Source organism: Strigops habroptila, chromosome 10 (genome assembly GCF_004027225.2).
Source record: "Strigops habroptila isolate Jane chromosome 10, bStrHab1.2.pri, whole genome shotgun sequence".
Lineage (NCBI taxonomy): Eukaryota > Metazoa > Chordata > Aves > Psittaciformes > Psittacidae > Strigops > Strigops habroptila.
The window spans coordinates 1,661,327-1,681,257 of NC_046359.1; the positions used below are offsets into that span (position 1 = coordinate 1,661,327).

Here is a 19,931-nt window from a genome sequence, read left to right on the forward strand (position 1 = left end):
AGAAATCACAAGAATAAAGAGCCCTTAAAAACATTTTATGAAGCACTGTATTTCATTCTACATAGAATATTATATAGACACCTAGAAGGGAAAAATGTTATTTAAAAAACCCACAGCAGAATAAATATTTTTTTCAGATAAACTAACCAGTTTTTACACATTCAAAGATTTTAGGTTTTTAAGAAAAAAACCCCAATCTTTTTCTGAAAATATCAACTTTCACTTCAATTCTACATTTATAAATCCGACAAACATGGAAAGAGCTATTTAGTATTAGTATAGTAATTGTCAAAGGAAAAAAAACCAGGAAAAAACCCTGTGCAGCATTCACTAGGATTATCATTTTGGATGCCTAGTGTGCATGCTTTGTAATCATAGTTCAAACAAAGTAAAATAAAATAATCAAATCTGTAGAGCAGGTGATGAAGAGTTACTTTGCTGACTCATTCCAGACGTACGTAAAATTTCCAATGAAGGGAGCACCCACTATGGAAGACAGCAGTGATGGAGGTGAGGGGAATGGACCAAAACCCTGTTAGAGGCACCTCTTCGATCAATCTGCTGCTAAATCACTGCCTGCTGTCAATCGAAGACTGCAATTACCACACCTTATGGGTTAATAAACTTAGTTCTGAAATCTTCCAGCAGATGTCCTCACAAGGCAGTCACCATTTAAAAAACAAGACAGATGGGTGGGGAAACAGATTTAAAATAAGGGTGATATAAATATATAAACAAATTCAAAGTATTTAATTTCTTCTCAAATGGCAAATTTAAAAACATAGGCAGCATGTTAAAAACATAAAGCTCACATCTTAAAAACTAAAGGAAGAAAAAAGTCACCTGAACAAGTACATAACTAGCACATCTGTTTGGAGCAGCACATCTGTTTCTAATTTGTTAGGTAATTTTCACATCTCACTTATAAACAAAACAGAAGGTTCAAACAATGATGGTGAAAAGCATGAGCACAAGGAAAGCAGCACAAAGACGCTAATCCTGTTCTTCTCCCTTCCATTTCATGTTAAAACTGACACTAATTCTATTGAATGCACAGAGCTGAAGTGCAGCTTTCTGCACTACTCCCCAGTGGCAATGACATACAAATGTTGTCACAAAGTTGATATTCTTGAAAGCTCCATACCCCTCGGGTATTTCAGGGAGACTTAAAAAGAACAACTTTCTTAAAATAGTGATCCTCATCATTACTGCTACAACTAGAAAGTTTTGATACTACATCAAGAATATTTGACTTGCCCTTCCGTGTAGTGAGTAATGCATCCACAGTTAACTACCCACAGCCACCTGTGAAATAATGATTCGATCAAGTACTCGTCTATAAACTCAAAGCTCGGATTCCTTACCCAGGCCTATGAGACCAGTATCTCCAGCCCTCAATTGTCATCTACTTTAATGCAGATGTAAATGGCCTCACAGATGAGAAGACACGTCAGGGAAAGATGAATTCAGGAAAATGAGCATCACTGACTCTTCAAGAGCAGGCACAGAATTAAGTGCTGATACTTGGGGCTTACTGGGAAACCAGCCAATTGGGACACGTCAGTCACTACAATTTTGCTGTTGGAAAGAATTCGAGACTGCCTGAGCTTCAGGAAAATGCTGGGTGGGTGGCTCCAACAGCTGGGACAGACTCGTCTGCCAGAGCTTCTTTGGTGGACCCATTACGGCACTTACAGACAGAAAGTGTTGCTATGTTAAAACACGCTGAATTAGGTCAATGCTAGCATCCTCAATTATAGAAATAGACTGCTTATGAAATCTTAGAGGAGCACCGGTTTTGTCAGTAGCTTGTCTGAAGCTTCGATAGCGCGGGCGACTGATTTTCTGCAGGCTGACTGCCCTCAATTTCAACAATGAAAGTAAAATCAAAAGGTTTTTTAGCTTGGTGTCAGTGAATGACCACGGTGAATAATACAGAGCTGTTACATTTCTTAACTGGTGAATGCTTTCATGCAGTAGAAGCATCAGATAAAGCACATTCTGCATTTAGTTTATCCTGAGAACAGAAGAATCTAGGTTCCATATCCTGAAAACCATGGTAAATACAGTATTAAAGCTATTAAACTTTCTCAGTTTAACTAAGGTTCTCTTCAGCTATCGCAAAAAATAATTATAAAAATAACTTCAACCTTTCTGTTGCGCTTTAATTAAAAAAAAAAAAAGCACAGAGGAATTCTATGAAATCAAGATTTCAATTTAAAATATTAAAGGAAAAACATTTTTCATTGTGTTTTAATTAAACAAAACTAAAAGGCACAGAAAAGCACAGAATAATCCTATGAAATCAAGAATTCTATTTAAAATAAAGGACAAATACAAACGAAGGATGGAGGCTGGGGGCACCTACAGTCTATTGTTAGCCATTTAAGATTACTTCACTGTCCAGACAGCTGTCTGTCTGTATCTTGAATCTTAAGCCCCTCACCTTTAACCATATGATAAGGAACATAAAATTACAGTCCAAGCAGAGGCTAACTCTACTGTTTCTAAATAAAGACTTATGGGAACAAATACACATCTCAAACAAAACCATAAGCGATGCTGAAGCAATCCTAATTGTAACCAGCTCTTCCTTCATAGCTCTGGTTTTATTACGTAAACATATTCCAGTCAAATTTTACAAATTATGTCAACAAGTCATTATATCCCCCTCTTTCCCCAGGGAAACTGTGCAAGGATAACTGTACACATATCCAAGAAATAGAGGATGTCATTTTATTGGAGGTCCACAGGTAATCGTATCACATTAGGGAGTGGAAGAATCTCGTGGTATGGCACAACACAATACCTCACTCTAAACACTTAAACAGAAGGTTAAATGATATGTAACATGATCAAATCAGTAATTCTCCATCTTCTAGGCACCACTGATTAATTTAAAATAAACTTTAATAAACTGAAAAAAAAAAAATAAATCATGTAGTCCATTAATTCCTTTGTTGCACTGTCTTTAAGTGAAACAGCACTTTGAAAGTCACAAATAAAAAAGCAGCACTTTCTCTTAATACCAACACCACTGTAACACATACTGTAGCGTGGCATGCAAATCCATATCTGCAGTCTTTTTTTTTTTTTCTTTTTTATTAACAAATGGAATGGTAATTTTCTATCTCAAATATTAGTAGCATAACATGTAAGTGCAGATCATTCTGGCCACAAGTGTGGTAAGCCTTAACAAGTGTGTATTACAAGAGCATAGAACACAGAGCATGACACTTACATCCAAGAATCCCTCTCTTTTATACTGTATATGGTGTTTGTTACAGGCTGACTTCCAACTTGCTGTACCCAAGCTTCAGGAAACAAGATTATTGACCACTTCTGGTTTTGTTTAAAAATAAAATGCAGTCACCGTCACAGCACAACCATTAACCACCTGATTAAAAAAAAAAAAAAAAAGCCATAGCTCCACTGAGAAAATAACTTGTCTTTTTAGTAGATTCCATTAGGCAATAAAGTTTCCATTGTAGGCATGTTATGAAGTCTTACAGTGGTACTGCAGCGTCATTCCTGTTAAGTAGATGTTTATATAGCCACCAAGAAATGGTGCAATATTCAAAAAAGCTGTTCAAACTGAGCTAAGCTTCACGAGACCACGTACTGAGTCTTCATGCAATGAATCCTGGCTGGCTAGACTCAGGACGTGCATTGTATGGCTGTGTGTAATAGGACTTCCACTCGGCAGCATCCCAGGGGGTGATGGAGCTTCTTCAGGAGTGAGAAACTGATGACCTTCATGTTCCTCTTTTAATGGTATCATGTCTGTCAAACCTGTATCTGACGTGAGATTTGGCATAGAAGATGGTGGTGTTGGTTGCCCTAGAGTTAGAGTTGCACAAGGCCCACTGATAGAAGTCTTTCCTGGTAAAGGAAGCTCTTCACTAGTTATGCTTGGCTCACTCTGTAGCAGAGGTGTGGCAGCGGCCTGCAAAACGAATTTAGTGCTCTGAATGCACTGATCTTGATCACACTGTAGAATGGAAGGGTGTCAAAATCATATAAGGCAAACACAACAGAGAAAAAGGGAGAATATGGACAAAAAGATATGGAAAAGAATGGAATATGAAGAGAAAAAGAAAAGAAAGCCATTAGTATCATTCCATGGTTAGCCACCCAAAAATCCCACTGCATGCTGCCCAGGAAGAAAAAAAAAAATAAAATAAAAGCATGCATAACTGAGCCAGTGCTTTGGATTACTACCACAGTAAATGATAATAAACATTTACATGTTAACTTAAGCGTTTTGGTAATCCTTACTGCAATTCAAATGTTTTGCTTATTCTTGTTCTGAGCCATTTGGAAAGTCTAGTGGCACAGACCATGTGTAAGTAACTGCATTGGGCACCTCAAAACCTCCCCAATTCCAAGTGAGGTGAATCACTTCCATATTACTCATTTTACCCTAAAGTAGCTAGCAGTCCAGAGAGGCGCCCAAAGGCATAATCAAAGCATCTTTCCAAATTCAAAAACACTAGGCAAGTTATCTTTTCATAATTGGTCTTCACATGTAGGAAGTAAGGTGTATGGAAGTTTTTCAGAAGAATTCCTTTGATGCAGGCAGTTTTATAAAGATACAGCTGACAAATACAGCCTCTATGAGCAAAAATTCCTCCCCTCCCAATTTAATACATTATATATACACTCTAGAGAATATACCATACTATACTCAATACTCAGGAGGATGTATAGAAATTTGGCAGCACTGCAGATGCATTAATTTGATATCAACTTTAATGATTTTTAGGCTGTTTCTTGACAATGTGAAGAATCAAGGTACAAAACACTGGCAAGCACTTTCACAATAATAAGCCAAATTCAGCATTACATAAATCTGATTAGGCTCAATGAGTATTACCAGGAACACTTTTGGCTCTACATCACTCCTGAGAACTGTTTATACAAAATTATCATTAATTCCTTGAGATGACAAGACAGGTAGGTGTTTCAATGATGTCCGGCTAGCTAAGTGGGTAGTACACCTACTGCCACATTAAGTTTATTTAACATAAGCTAGCATGATTTTTGAGAGCTTCCAAGGGCAATACATATTTAATTCATAGCCTGATCGGCTATAACATCTGCAGATTTCAAAACCCTGTTAGATTCACTTGCCATACTACTGTTCTGCTGCGCAACAGAAACACTACAGTCAATGAATACAACTATAAATCCAATGCAGCAAAGAAAATTTGGAAGCAAGCAAGCAGAATAAAAAAATATATCCACAGGTAAGACATGCCTATTCACGGTTATTATTTCACGGATTCAGTTAAGCAGTATGTTCTGCTTTTCAACTGACTTATTTAATCTATATCAAATTACTGAAAGATATTACAAATCCAACATCTGTTGAATATGTTCTGAATCATAACCATTGCTACTAACATTACAGCAATTCCCCAAAATGCCCATTTGAGTTTAACAAGCCACTGTGATATACTCTATGCAAACTCATGGAAAGACTTTTGCTTACTTTACTGCATGGTGAAAACCATCACTATGAAAGCTTCCCTCTGATATTTTCAGGTTCTCCCATTCCACCACTGAATAGCTTAATGATGGATGCACACACATTACATGTAGAAAGCATGCAAGCAGACTACTTGATCACAGTAGATAGGTAGTACTTTAAACATGTCTAAGTGGTTTAGGACTCCCAGACCAAATACTTTGACAGGCAGAAGTCCGATCCTTACTCAATTACATATTTTCCAACACTTATGTTTTCAGAAAGATAAATGCACAGATATCCTGTTACATAAATTGAATTCATATATGTTGCAAGCCATTTGCCCCCCACAAAATAACGTACAGCCCCAGATGAAGAATTAAAGTGGTCTCGTACCATTTCAGAGGGATTACTCATAGGCTTAAAGCCAAAACCTTGCATAAGTACCTTACTAAGAAAACTGTCAGCATCTTTTAAAGTCAAGCTTTCAATTAGTAATTCAGTGTGAATAACTCATTCTTGATTAATATGCTGTTATTCACGCCTGCTTATTTCAATTAAATTACAACCCTTCAACCACCCTTACTATGCAGACCTAAAAAAATCAGTTAACTGAATTTTCAAACTTCAAAAAGACCAACAAAACTCATCTTCTCTGAAGTGCAGTAGCCAAAGAGAGTGTTAAATAACAAAGAAATGCCTAAGACCACCACAGTACATTGAAAACAAATAATGTTAATAGCTGACTTGTTGCCTTAGTGAAGCTTCAACACTGATCTTCACAAGGAAATCATTAATGTGATCCAGGCAATACAAGTACACAGTTTTAAGTTTGCCAAAGGTATGTTATTTTAACTCACTCTATAGTCTGAATTAATTTTCTTCTTACCAAACTCAAGTTTGAATCAATATCAAAAAGATAAAGTAGCCTCATAAAGCTCCACAGAATAGTGTGTTATAAAACTGTTTCAGGCACTGCGTACCTCCTCTTCATTTTCCATGCACTTGTCACTTCCTTAAAGCCTCTCCTCTTATTCAGATACATTTAAGGTTTTCTCTTTTTTGTTCTGTTCAACAGTGATCAACATGAAATATCTTAGGAAAATACAGGCTGTAAACAGCTTTCAAAAGTGAAATAGACTGGGGTTTATACTAGAAAAGGCAGATGTGTTCAATGAAGCTCTCAAAAACATCTGATAAAACCAACACATACTATACAGCTAAACTATTCTTGAGCCTAAACATTCGACACAATCTAAACAAGAAAAATAAAATTTGTTTATAGAGTTGGCATGGTGGTTTCCCCTTGATTCCATATTCTACTGTTAACTAAATGAAATTTATTAATCACATGAATTATTCAATGCCAGCATTTCAAATGAAATAAAAAAGCCAATGATTGTAACAAAAAGGAAGCCAAGCACTGAAATCTAAATAGCTAAAAATCTACCATAGAAATTATTCCACCACTACATTCTTACTTCAGATCTACTGATTTTATTTGCCACTTAAAATTTCCACTGTTTCAGAGGAACAGCAGATTCTGAAGGTAAGACAAGTTCAGTATGTTCTACAAGTACAGAAGTTCAATTATTTATGTGCATAGAAATTTTAAGCCATCTCTGTATTTATTTTCACATCAAAAGGCACAAACCAGAACAAATCAGACAAAACCTAAAATTCTGTGTTTATTTCACAAATAATAAATACAAACAACTAAGGAAACAATATTTCTCTTTTTTTTTTCCTGAAGAAAATCTGATTTTTTTTCTAAGCCACACAAAACATACATGTTAACATAGTTGTTGTACATGGCAATATATTTTTCACATTTCTAATGCCAAAGCCAGAGACTGTTTACTTTGAATTTTAAATTAACTTTGTTAAAGTTTTTCTCAACACTAGTAACATTAAAGAATTGTTACAGTCCTCAGAAGATAGAGAAAAGCAGTTGAACTGTCTCAGCAGCTCTGAACAAAGTACAAAACAAGAATTTTGGAGGAGACTGTCAGCACTGAATGACAGTGCAATGAAGTAACAGAAAGGATGCTGGAATACTATACTAGATGGATACAACAGATGGCTAAAGAGTGGAGGGATGGAGCTGTATAACTGTTCCCAACAGCTGTAGGATTTCACATTCAAAATCATGGTATTGAAAATACTGTGCAACATCTGAGCCACAAAACCCACCAAGTCAATGGCTCCACTAGCAAGTAGTACAGTGCACCAAGAATAGATCTATGAGATGAAACACTTCTGAAGACAAAGGGCAAACCATACCTGTTCCAAGGATTTTACTTTTACTAGACTAGCTCCTGTCTGTTCTTACAGACTGAATGTTTGTGAATGGTTAGAACATGTTGGGTTCATCCCAGGAGCCCATCTTCTGACAGAAATCTAGTTCATGTGCTCCAATACTGCTCTGCAATATGTGAGCAAATATGCAGTAAATATGCACAGTTGAAAGAATTGCTTTGAAAATGTACCTCAAACCAAAGCAAAATGCTGAAGTTTTACTGCATTTTATCTGTGTCCATTTTAACTGTGAAGTAAAATGCTTTAATGAAAAACCTCTATCAACCTTGACTGTAGTAATGTTGAGTTGACAAGAGCACTAAGTTTTGTTTCAGGCAATAATAAATTGCATTTGTGAAGTATTACAGCAAATACACAAGGAAACGCACTCACAAAACCAGCAAAGTGGAGCTCCTACCCTTGCTGACCCTTTTACTGTCATGATAGAAATATTTACTCCTAATAATGAAAAATGGAAAAGCAAAGGAAAAAGTACACTAGGATGGTCAGAGTTAATGTTCTCTGGATCAACTGGATTCCTGTTTCCAGATCAGTGCTAGAAATACTGATGTGAACATTTGGAAGAGGGCTTCTTTGCACCTCTTGCTGGTAATGAATGTTATGCATTCTATTACAGTTCCTGCAATTTTCAGTGATACTTACAAGTAAGAAACAAACACTCTAACTAAAGAATTTACATCCAGGAAAGGAAAGGAAGAACTGGAAATAAGGGAATTTGGCACACAAGGAACTACTTAAGCACTGAGGAGCACAAGCAAATTTCTTAAAAATCAAAGAAAAAAACCTGTCCTGGCACAGAGAAGCGAAATCTACTACTTTATAAGGCATTAGAGAATTCCATAGTACATCATAGCAAAAATAAACCAAACAAATTCCTCTAAAGAAAGTGCATGGAGTGAGACAGATTCTGTGTTTCTTCGTAATGGATTACTAAAGAATAAAATACCCTTTACCAAAACCCAAGAATCAATTCAGGCTTTTAAGAGAAAGCTAAGTACTCAAGAAGTGCAGATCCAGGTAATGGCAGCTGATGAGTTTACGGTGAAATAAAGAACTTTTTTCCGAAATGCAAAGAAAATAAGACTTAAAATGAAAGAGGGGAAAAAAAAAAAAAAAGAAAAAAATTAGAGAGAAAATTATGATTTTGTAATGGGTGAAAAACTGTGTTTCATGTGAAAAAAAATTCTTAAGAATGAGAACAGAGATACTTGGGCAATCAAACTAACGAAGAGCTTATAAAAATAATCAGCAATAAAATGCAATAAATACTTCAGAAATATCAGGTCTACAGATCATATGCTCCAAGTGACCATGCTTGTCACACGGATGTGGATATTAAGAAACTGGCTAATGAATTTACCAGATTAATTTCAAATATATTGGAAAAGAGATTAAAATCATGGGGGGAAAAAAAGTTGTATGTGCTTCCAGCCTTCAAAAAAGTAAATAACAATTTCAGCTTTTCATAAAATCAGGGAGATACTAAGGAGAGAACAGGAGAAAAAGCTCTGTTAGAAAGATTTAGAAAAAAAAAAATCATAGTATGGGTCTATGAAGCACTGGTTATAGCAACAACCCTAACTTTCTGAGATTGTGAAAACCTGAGTCACTAGCATGAGTAGGGTAGCTCCTATATGAAATATTCAAAGTCTCAAAGGCAAAATTACCACATAACCTGTTAAATACAAAAATAGTGCCCCATAAGTGGTATCCTGAATAAGAGATAATGTATTGCACTGACAAAATTATCTGGAAAGTTTAAACTTAGCCTGATATTTATTTTGACCTTAAATGCAAAAATAATGCTATGCTATACGATGTATTAAAATAAATGAAAGCAGAATATAATACTAAGCAACCCAGAGAGATTTTAAGAATGATGAGAGGCTAGTTGGGTGGGGCACAAGAACTCTACTTAGAAAGACACCAGTCACTGAGTAAAAGATTTGAGGGAAGAGAAAGGAAAAAGGGAAATGAAGGAATAGGAATAAGAGAAGACAAGTGTGCGAGAAGATGCTCATTAAAATCTTCCTTTAATATTAATGGACAGGAGAGACATTTTAGCATGCTATCTGCAATAAGCAGCATAGCATCTAGACATTAAGATTCAACGTAGACATAAGATGATGTAATGCATTCTGGAATAAAATCCAAGGAGATACAACATCCTGGAACACACTTCAGATTTCTAATAATTTATTTCCCATACTCACAAGCATTAAACTTGCTAAAACAGTGTAATTATCTCTGGTGACATGCAAATAGCTAAACTTCTGCCATTTAAAAAGTATTTATCAACTAAGACCATTATCTACACATGCTTTTAAGTCAAGGAATTTCACCTTAGCTGTCTTATCTGAAACCATAATAATACAACCTATAGTACCAGATACAACCCCTTCAGACTTGGCAGTTCTTTGTTGTCTACCTGCTTCAGCTCCAAGAAAGTGTTTTTAGCTTTTTCTCAAGAGGTATGCAACCTTCCAGAAGGGAAGACTGAATCACATTCCATCTTTTGCCTAATCTTTGTCAGTGAGGACAGAAGGTAGAAAGGAAACTTCTTCTTTGACAAAGACTTTCCCTCTACTTTTTTGCTTCCACTGGAGTCTTGGGCTTGAGATGATCTATTATTTAAACTGTCAATCACCAAAGGAAATTTTCATGTTTGCATCTGAAGTTCTTGCAGGATTCTCTAGAATCCTTTTTGCTGAGATTTCTCCTCTAAAAAACCCACTGCCAATCAAAAATCAAACAATGGAATGCTGCATGCCTTGTTTTACTTCTGCCATAAAGTGTACTTTACTGCCTTTCACTTAAGAACCTTCTGTGGTCCTTTTTATGGGAGAGCAAGTGAATGGCTGGTGTTCCCAGCACTCCTGTTCCCAAACTTCTTCAGAAGATTCTAAGATTGTGGACTTGGAAGAAAGCTGAGAGAAACAGATACTGTAAAGCCTGGAAAAAGTACTAGGGGCCACTTACTGGGAAAAAGGTTTAAATAGAATTATGAGGTTCTACTTGATTAGTTCTGTCTAAATCAGAACAGGAAATCTGGTAACTGAACAGAATGGCTGAAAACAACTAAGCTAGCAGCAAGATGAATTAATTTTGGTAGGAAAAAAGAAAGTCTGCTATGGATGAGATTGAGGTCTTAACTGTGAAATAGGGATATCAGTTTTGTTGTTTGCTGCTTTATGTGATAGGAGACATGGGAACCTGAATGCAGGCAGAGAGTCTACTAAGAGCAAAAATGTTGACCTTAGAACACAGAAAAAGGGAAACATGAAACAAGAACAAATCAGAGGCAAAGTTATGCCCCACTGCATTGTTGCCAGCAGGAAATTAATTTATTATTTCTTATGCTTCAAACAACTCAGGAAAAAATGCAAGACTTTAAACAGCAAAGAGAAAATAGGGCTAGAAAGACCGGGAAAATAAGCTGGTCTTTAACAGTTTGCAACAAAACCCGATGGAAAAATTTTAATGGTCATAGCCAGCTGCCACTAGAAGCCAATTGGTCTTGGATACAGACCAGGAATAATACCCTGAGAAAAATGGCACCACAGTCTTAAAGATATTCCTATATATCAAATATGATGTATTACATTTTCCAAGCTTTCTCTGAGACACCATTTTTAGGAATGAAACGTGCACATTCCCAAGTGACTCTGATAACTGTTAATGAACCCAAGCCTCCCTCAGCTCGAGTAGTGTGATGTTCTAGGATATAAGATCAAATCCTTGAAGAATTTGTGTAATTATGAGTATTACGCTCTAAAATTGTTAACAGGTACCTGCTTGACTTAAAGTAATACCATAACAGATTTCTCCATTTCTGGAGACAAATTTAGACAATTTTGTACTAAACTGGCACAAGATTTTCTCTTTAATACCTAGTAACAATGATAGTGTCTTCTTACAATTCAAGTGTAATTCATAAAATGTTACAGCAATTTAATGCCAGGGACTTACTGTGGTTAACAATCCACACAAATAAGAAGCCTTGACAGAATCAGAAACTTTGGCTAATGCCTTGAAAGGCCTCAGGCTATTTCTAAGGTTCTAAGCTTTGCTCTCCCCCCACCCCCCTTTTTTTTCCCCACCCCCTTTTCTCTTTTCAGAGTTATGTCTTTTGGGTTTTCTGAGTTAAATTTCAATGGAGCATTACCTTTTCTGCACAACTACACCTCTCAGAAGATTCAGAGTTAATACTGTGCCTCTAATACATTTTCTTACTAAGACTAACGAATCTTCTATTTAGTCCTCAAAAGAAGAACTAAAACCAGCTTAGGAACTACAGCAATATTTTTATACCAGTTTATCTGTGACGCTAAATCTAATCTGTCTGGGAAGAGTCTTTTCTTCTTCTGTTCAAAAGAAAGGCTGAATTATTTCATAAGGCCTTGTGGCTGCCTCTTTTTTGGCAGAGGGAGGGTGTCCATAACTCATGGCTCCTTTGACAAAGTCTTAGAACTCACATAATATGAAGATATGTGGACAACAATTCAAAAATAGGCACATATGTAAGATGCTTGCCTTTGAAAAAAGATCTCTTTCCAGTTATTCTCTTCTTCTTGCACTAGGAATGCTATTTTCCGTTATGATAGCAAATGCTACCAGCAAAAAACCCTTCCAAAAAACCCAAACCGACTAAAAAAAAAAAAAAAGTAAAAACTATTGTCACAGTTTCAAAGATGTTTAAAAACTTCCATTGTAACAATCCAGTTGCCATTTTTTGTTCATTGGAAGTTCAGTATCCTCCTGCTCTTTTTTCAAGATACTTCTCCTTTAGAAACTCCTTTGTTCATCTTTGCTTTTTAAAATGCGTTAGTCTATGCAAAACCACAGTGTACAAGCAAAGAGGAAATAGAGTTTAAAGAAAGTGCATATAAAACAAGAATTAGCTGGAAGATGATGAACCAGAGCAAGTCCACGACACTTGAATATTCCAGTTCAAAACACAGCAGGTGTCAACAGTACAAGTGAAATGCCAGTATATTCAATAAATCAACAGTGTAGAAAAGCCTCTCTTTTTTTAGAATCCATGAGCAATAATTATTACACTGTGTGAAACATATTAAAAAAGAACCTTGGTTTTTTTTCTTTACTGTTATAAAAAAGTCATTCCACCCAGAGAGTCAGCTGTATCCAGTTAGTTATTACTTGATTAGTTCACATGAAAGTGGAGAAGGAAAACATTCACAGGAATCTTGATGAACAACACTATGGGATGATTCCTACCATGTTGCTCTGAGATTGTGTGGCCCCATACATAGTAATGCCATTTGACGGTCCTGCTAATTGCGGTGTATCTGGCTGTATAAATCCTCTTCTGTCAATTAAGCTATGGAATAATTAAAAAAAGTGTTAGAGATATTTCTGATCAATAACTACCTCATATTGATAAAAAAAGACAGGAAAACTTTCTATCGTACAACAGACGTTAATACTCCACCAATACCTTCAAATGTTCCCTTTTATTTGACTGAAGTACAAGACCTCATTCCTACTCACCAGCAAGGTAATTGTTTCCTTGTAATACTACCTGTCGCGTAGTCGTACGTACTGCTACTTTTCTGGATTTTTATCATAGACAAAAGATTTAGAAGCTTAGCAGCAGATACCACAAAACCCAAAAATTCTAAACCATGGGTGTGAAAATAGGTTACAAAACTCACTAGTGCACTTTGAACCAGTATCTGTTTTGAAGGTTCTTTTGTTATCAGTTTCCACACCTCTAAATTAAAGCTACATAATCACAAAAATTAGAAAGAAGGGAAAAGGGCAAAGAATAAAAAAAAGGAAAAGGGAAAAAAACAAAAGGAAAAGGGAAAGAGGAACTTTCATTCAGACAACTTACTTGCCAGATGTTTCATGACAGCTACTTAACACTGTTTATAGTGCTCCACTATTCTTACTAAAGTGATACACTCATAGTTTTTCCAACTAAGAAAATGTTTGTAGAGAAATTAATGAGTAAAAATCTACACCAGATTATTAGAAAAACATAAACAGAATGGAATAATCTGACCTAGCTAAAATTTTTGCTAAAATTACACATATAATTGTACTTTCAATTTGAGAAGTCTAAACCTCATTTAGGTTCTGCTAGTTAATACTCATAAAAAATTGAATGTGCAGACCTAAGTACTACATTCTACATGTGTATTAGCTCATATCACTTCCAAAAACTTGTTTATGCTTCAATTCATCCAAAGTTTCAGGTGTTTTTTTGTTTGTTTTAATTATATTTTTTTTTTTGGTTATATCTAGCTTTCAATTGTAGTTCCATACTTTTAATCATAGGCCAAAATGTTTTTTCCCTGTGACGTGAACAATGTTACTTCCCATCTGGAAAACTACAAATTTTACCACAGGATATCAAACAGTAACTAGAGGGTTTATAGTTCTAGATACTAAGACATAACAACAGGAATGCCTGAAAGCTAAAGTCAGAACAGAACTGGGTTTACTTTCTGATTTATGTATCAAAATTCACTAAGGGTCAAGATGGCTTCAGTTTTGAAAGATAAGAACAGGATGCATAGAAACATCTAAGGCATTTCCCCTCTCAAAAGTCAATGAGGTTTCCACCACTTGGAGACCGGTTTAAGCTTTCCTCATGAACATCTGCAGAACAGGTTTTTATTTACATTCAAAACACTTAGAAATCCATCTGAGATTACAATCTGCCATGTGGATAGCACTCCTTCAAAAATCAGATGCTTAAAAAAGTTATATGAATTCTCATATCAGAAAACTGCTGTCCATGCTGACAAGTATGGATCAAATTAAGATTTAAAATTAATTGTTGAGGACATGTGAAATGCATCTGAATTTGCTAGCATACGTTTAAAAATGAGAAACAATCTTTAACAAAAGTGAGAAAAGTCTGGATTATTTACAGATCCTTTCTTAATCTGAAATATGTTTTACAGGATCTGATCACCAGCTTAGTTTAACCACAATTCACCACCTTATCTCTGTACTACTGAAGAAAAACTTACTTACAGCTTCTAATGGACAGTGAAACAAAACTTTTTTTTTTTTTTTTAATAAACTCAAGCAATCAGAAAGAATATTTTTTCATCATTAATCATGTGGCTTCATTTATACTAACAATACTTTTGATGTTCTTACCTTGGAGAGAGGGGCCCACAGAGTGCAGCACAGCAATTTGTAAAGATGTTGCCGTAACTATACGGATTATAGTTTTCTTTACCTCTTTTATTTGACCATGATCCTTTAATCTGAAGAGATATGAACAAGATGCATCACATATAATACAATACAGAAAATAGCTGAGACAAATTTAGGGCTGCCAAAGCAGCAACATGCTACTCACATCAGAAATAGACCAGATTAAACCCATGATCACGCTTTCCAAACAGCTTAGAGCTTTGGGCTGTAACAAAAACCTGGACCCTAAAATCTTACAAGCAAGCACATGCTTTACATCCATAGATTTAGACAGCCCAAAATCTCAAAGGATCAACAAACTCAGGAATTTCAGCATCTAAACATAATGGTCTAAGCTTAATTTTACAAATATTACGGAATGTTCTACAGAAGAGGCTCAATTGCAACATAACCACTAAAGTCAGCAACAGAGCACTTCTTTCCCATACTCTTGGGTAAGTTCTCAAGCTATGCAATACCACACAACATTATCTCCCCTAAAGTTCACAAATGGCTTTAAAATATTATGAAGCAACTGCAAATCATTACTACCTTTTAGTGCATACTACATTTTATTTTAGCTATCTTGCTTTTCTGTTCGTGAGATACTAGAAAGGACTGAGTAAAAGGTCTTACTGAAAGCAACTGGAAATGTATGCTTTAAATGAAATTACCAAAAAGTTTACTTGAAATTTAGACAGGTTGCACTGCCCCAGTTCCTGCTATCTGACCCTCAACAGTCCAAAAGACACATCTATCTGAGGGGAAGAGGGATAGAGGAAGCACACTGGGTCCATCTAGACAGACAATGCCAGCCTAAACCTAATAACTGGGGAATACCAGAGTATCTCATCTGTCTTACTAACATGGCACGTTTCTTCAAAGACAGGCTACTTGCTCAGATACTTGATGCTGAGGCACAATTCACTCTGAGCATGCTTGGTAATTTTTTCTGGTTGATCAGTATTTACTGTAAAATCTGTAATTTTAGCCGTGACCTTAAACAATAACAAAACGTATTTGACAGTCCCAAAGATGATACTTTTGTATTTGCCAGTTACCTATGAAAAAAGGTACAACAGAAAATTACAATAAAATAGTTTCAAGCCTGCAGTAATTTGTTAGATTACTTCCTGAATTCCAACAAGCTTTTTACACCATCAGCCACCTAACTTTTTATTTTCTCCTTTCATTCATTTTGTGTTTCTCCTTTTAGCAAGGGAAGGACACGTGAAGCCTCCACACAGTGTTATTCCACACCAAAACAATGGAAACCTATCTGCAAAATTGGACAACTGTAGAAAGGAGAAAGTTGACCTTTAAATTAATGGTATACTCCTTGCCAGAGGTTTTAGACCTCAGACTGGCAGAGGAATTTCAAAGAAAAAATAAAATAAAGAATGAAATTTTTGTTTTGAGAATTTAACACACTTTTCCATTTTTACAGTAAGCAATTTTTGAATCAAAGAACGTTTAGGACTCCCAGTGAAAAAGAGAAACTGAAAATTATTTAGTAATTTCCTACTGTACAGAATATACTTGGGTTTTTGTCTCCTCTCTTCTATTTTCCTATTCCTTCTCTATATTTTCCTATTCCAAGATACAGGTCCTGTGGATGCAAATCGTAACAGACACACTATGTAACCAGCACATCTTCAAGCCACAAGAAATATAGTTCAAAAGGTGTCTTCCGCTACTTTGAATCAAGCATGACCACATTTCTTCCTTCTTTCCTACTGAGGGATTCACAGTATTATGCACGCAAGCGTGACTTCTCTAAGAATAAGAGAAAAACCTCCTCAATACTATTTAGAAACATGTATGTAGAAATATATGACAAACTTACATCTTCATTTGTTGTTTGATTGGAGCTGATCAAATACGTATGAAAACCTGAGAGGCCAACAATGGACCATACCGAGAAAAAACACACCACAGCTTCCAGCACAGTAATTGAAAGTCAAGGAAATACATACAAACGAGGGGAGGGGTGGGGGGCGGAATCAAATAACAAGTAGTTACAATTACATAATTCAGCATAGTCATCTTATAGCACACAAGTCCCTTTGTGGTACTTCAAAGGGGTTAGCAAAAATTACTGTCATTAGGCTTTAGTGTACAGGCTACTGAATGGCATCTACCTCATCAAATATTTAAGGATCTGAACATTGAAAAAGGCTAACAGCTACTGATGAGTGGTTCTGACCTGAACTGCTGAAAATCAGATTTTCATGTTCACCCTGTAAAAGTCATCACACTTATATTAAGACAGGTAAATAGATAAGTAACAGTAAATAGCAGTTCTGATGGGGTGAGAGGAAGATCAAACACAAGAGAGGTAACCCAAGGCTAGCTGAATAGCAAAGACTGAACAGATATGTTTGTACAAATGTTTACTGCACAATGGGAGTCATGAGCCATGACTACAAGTTCTAGATCTGTTCAACAACAACTGAATACAATGCATCTCAGTCATATGTTCTAACTGCTAGACTCTTCCTGTCTCTCTTCTGTTACTGAAGTTAAGATGCTGATAGGGATCCTAACTCTAGCACCAAAGTGCACCAGTCCAACTAAAATATAAAGCCCACTTGCTCTCTTGGTGTGGGGGTTGAATCCTCAAAACTCAGCAGCATTTGCCCCAAACTTATGCTAAAAAGAAAGACTATCAACTCCCAAGTCACTGTGCTGCTATTAAACAGTAGCTGAGGAATTACAAGAAGTCTTTTTGAAGGAGGCATCACCCCAAATTGTAAGAAAATCACAAAAAATGGCAGAAGAGCACTTGAAGGGGAACAGCAGCAGTCAGCTGGTTTGACGCGGCCACAAGTCACCCTGCTGGCATCTACCTAGGCCAGACAGAGCACCCTCCCTGTCAAACACTGTTCGATCCAGACAGTAAACTACCAGTGTGGGGTGCAACTTATGGGGACCCACACCTGAGGTATACATATGTGAGCTCATGGGGTGCCTTCTCACCCGCATGTTGTAGGGAGCAGCAAGAGGGTACACATACACCTCGAAGAAGTAGTGAAGGCATGCACATGTTTGAGCACCACTAGAACTGCCTGTGTTCTCACTCCTTATAAACTGCATTAAATGCCATAAGGTAACCAGACTTTAAAAGTGAGATCGGTATACTAGGAAAGTCAGCCAGCACTTAGCGTTGCATACCTATTACAGTTTATGGCATCCGTTTAACTCTAAAGGAGTCATTGTCTCAGCAATAACACAATAAAGTTGCTTCTAAACTTCAAATAATCAAGCATAAAGAGCAGCCTTCTAGAGAAGGCTTCCTGACATAGCTTGTTATTTATAAGTATTTTTATTTACACCCAAATAGCCATGAACTCGGAATACATTGGCTTTGAGAATGTTATTTTCTACAACACTTCAACAGTATATTTTTTTTAAGGGAACATAAATCAACAGGAGAAAAGGTTTTGGTTCATAGAAAAATAGATATAACAGATCAGTAGGAACAAGACAATTGGAAAAGAATAGGATAAAAATAATCTGTATATTAACCATGTATCAATGTTTAGTGAAGTTAGTTTCCAAGACAACATCAACTCAAAATATTCCAGTATAAGGACACAGCCTTAAAACATACAAAAACAGTCTTATCACTAAGCCTAATAACAGAAGAGAAATATGACAGCTTCTCACCATTACAGAGACACAGACTGGTTGGACATAAGTTTTTGCGATAAATAATACCAGTATCAGTTAACAGTGAAGTTTTATATTGCGGGTATTCTCACGTAATGAATTGGGAAACAGCTGAGCTGTCTGTATAACTTCCCTTAGAACCTACTTCACTCAAAATGGTTTAAAAGCCAGAAAATAGCCATGTGGATTCTAAGGAAATCTGCTCCAAAAACAACAGGCTGATCGAAGTGCATTGCTTTTGGAGCAGCATGTTCACTAGTCTCTCCCTTTTATCTCCTCCTCAAACTACGGGGAGCCAAACCAACACAAGACAGAAACTCAGCCTCAGTTGACTGTGCAACACCACAGCTAAAGCAAGGAGAATCGGGGGAAAGAATAAGGCAGTAGACTGTTGTTAGCAAAGGGTTCAGAAAGGTGTAAAAGAAGGAAATAGCCCCAAAACATTATGCACAATTGAAACAGGGCTTTGATAGGGTACATATATTAAGGAAGGCTGCAGATGAGCACAGTTGGGCAGAATCTGCACACCAAGACTAAAAGGAAGAATCACCGGGCCAGAAAAGGGGAACCTTACAGGGAGGAGAGCTCCCTGAAACCTCAACAGATGACTGAGCACACCACTAACAGGGTATTCCTCACCATGATTACACTCAAGAGGGTCCTGAGAAGTGAGTTTCTCCCTCCACATAGTAATTCCTACTGACAAAAAAGCGGAATTCCTTTCAGTTAAAGGCCTCTTTCATTTCTCCATTGAAAAGGACTTTTTTCCCCAGGAGAGAGACTTCTTTCAGTTCCCCTCAAAAAGATCTCTAGAACAGCATGAGTGTTTATGTTAGATTAACATGACTGCATTAATTAAAAACCAAACATAAAAAAGCAATATATTCTCAACATAAAGCATAACTTACTAGCATAATATGGTACAACACTTCCTTGGTATCCCACACAGTGTTGTTAGCAAGCTAGAAATGGCAATGTTCTCTGTGCCTGAATTGAACGGCTTGCTCCAAAGCAGCATTCCCAATACTACTTGGACAATTTGGTTTTTTACTGTTATGAATTGTAACCAAGCTATTAAATTGTCCAACATATCACTATCAAACCCGGCCGTTTCAACAAGATGCACTACTCAGCCTTTCAAAGCAGCACATCTCTGAAAAAAAATTACAAATAAGCAGCCCATTGTTCCTGTACAAGAATCCTCAATTATCTTTTGATTTAAGGACAACTGAAAGCTATTCTCACTTTGAAAATAGTTTGAAAGAATCATCTTCTATAAGAAGTGACTGCAATT

At 36.4% G+C, this 19,931-nt stretch overlaps 1 protein-coding gene across 5 annotated transcripts in view; it reads right to left on the reverse strand.

The window, feature by feature from the left end:
* Positions 1–2,713: 2,713 nt before the first annotated feature.
* ZDHHC14 (zinc finger DHHC-type palmitoyltransferase 14) overlaps positions 2,714–19,931 on the reverse strand; it is a 105,970-nt gene continuing 88,752 nt past the window's right edge. For 3 of the 5 annotated variants that reach the window (XM_030498875.1, XM_030498878.1, XM_030498874.1), the window contains 4 exons: positions 16,812–16,914; positions 14,927–15,036; positions 13,028–13,130; positions 2,714–3,991 (listed from right to left, as the gene is read on the reverse strand). In XM_030498875.1, the coding sequence (XP_030354735.1) occupies positions 3,590–3,991; positions 13,028–13,130; positions 14,927–15,036; positions 16,812–16,914 (718 nt within the window). In that variant the 3' untranslated portion in view covers positions 2,714–3,589. The remainder of the gene's footprint in view (positions 3,992–13,027; positions 13,131–14,926; positions 15,037–16,811; positions 16,915–19,931) is intronic. The other 2 variants (XM_030498877.1, XM_030498876.1) reach the window with 1 other exon arrangement.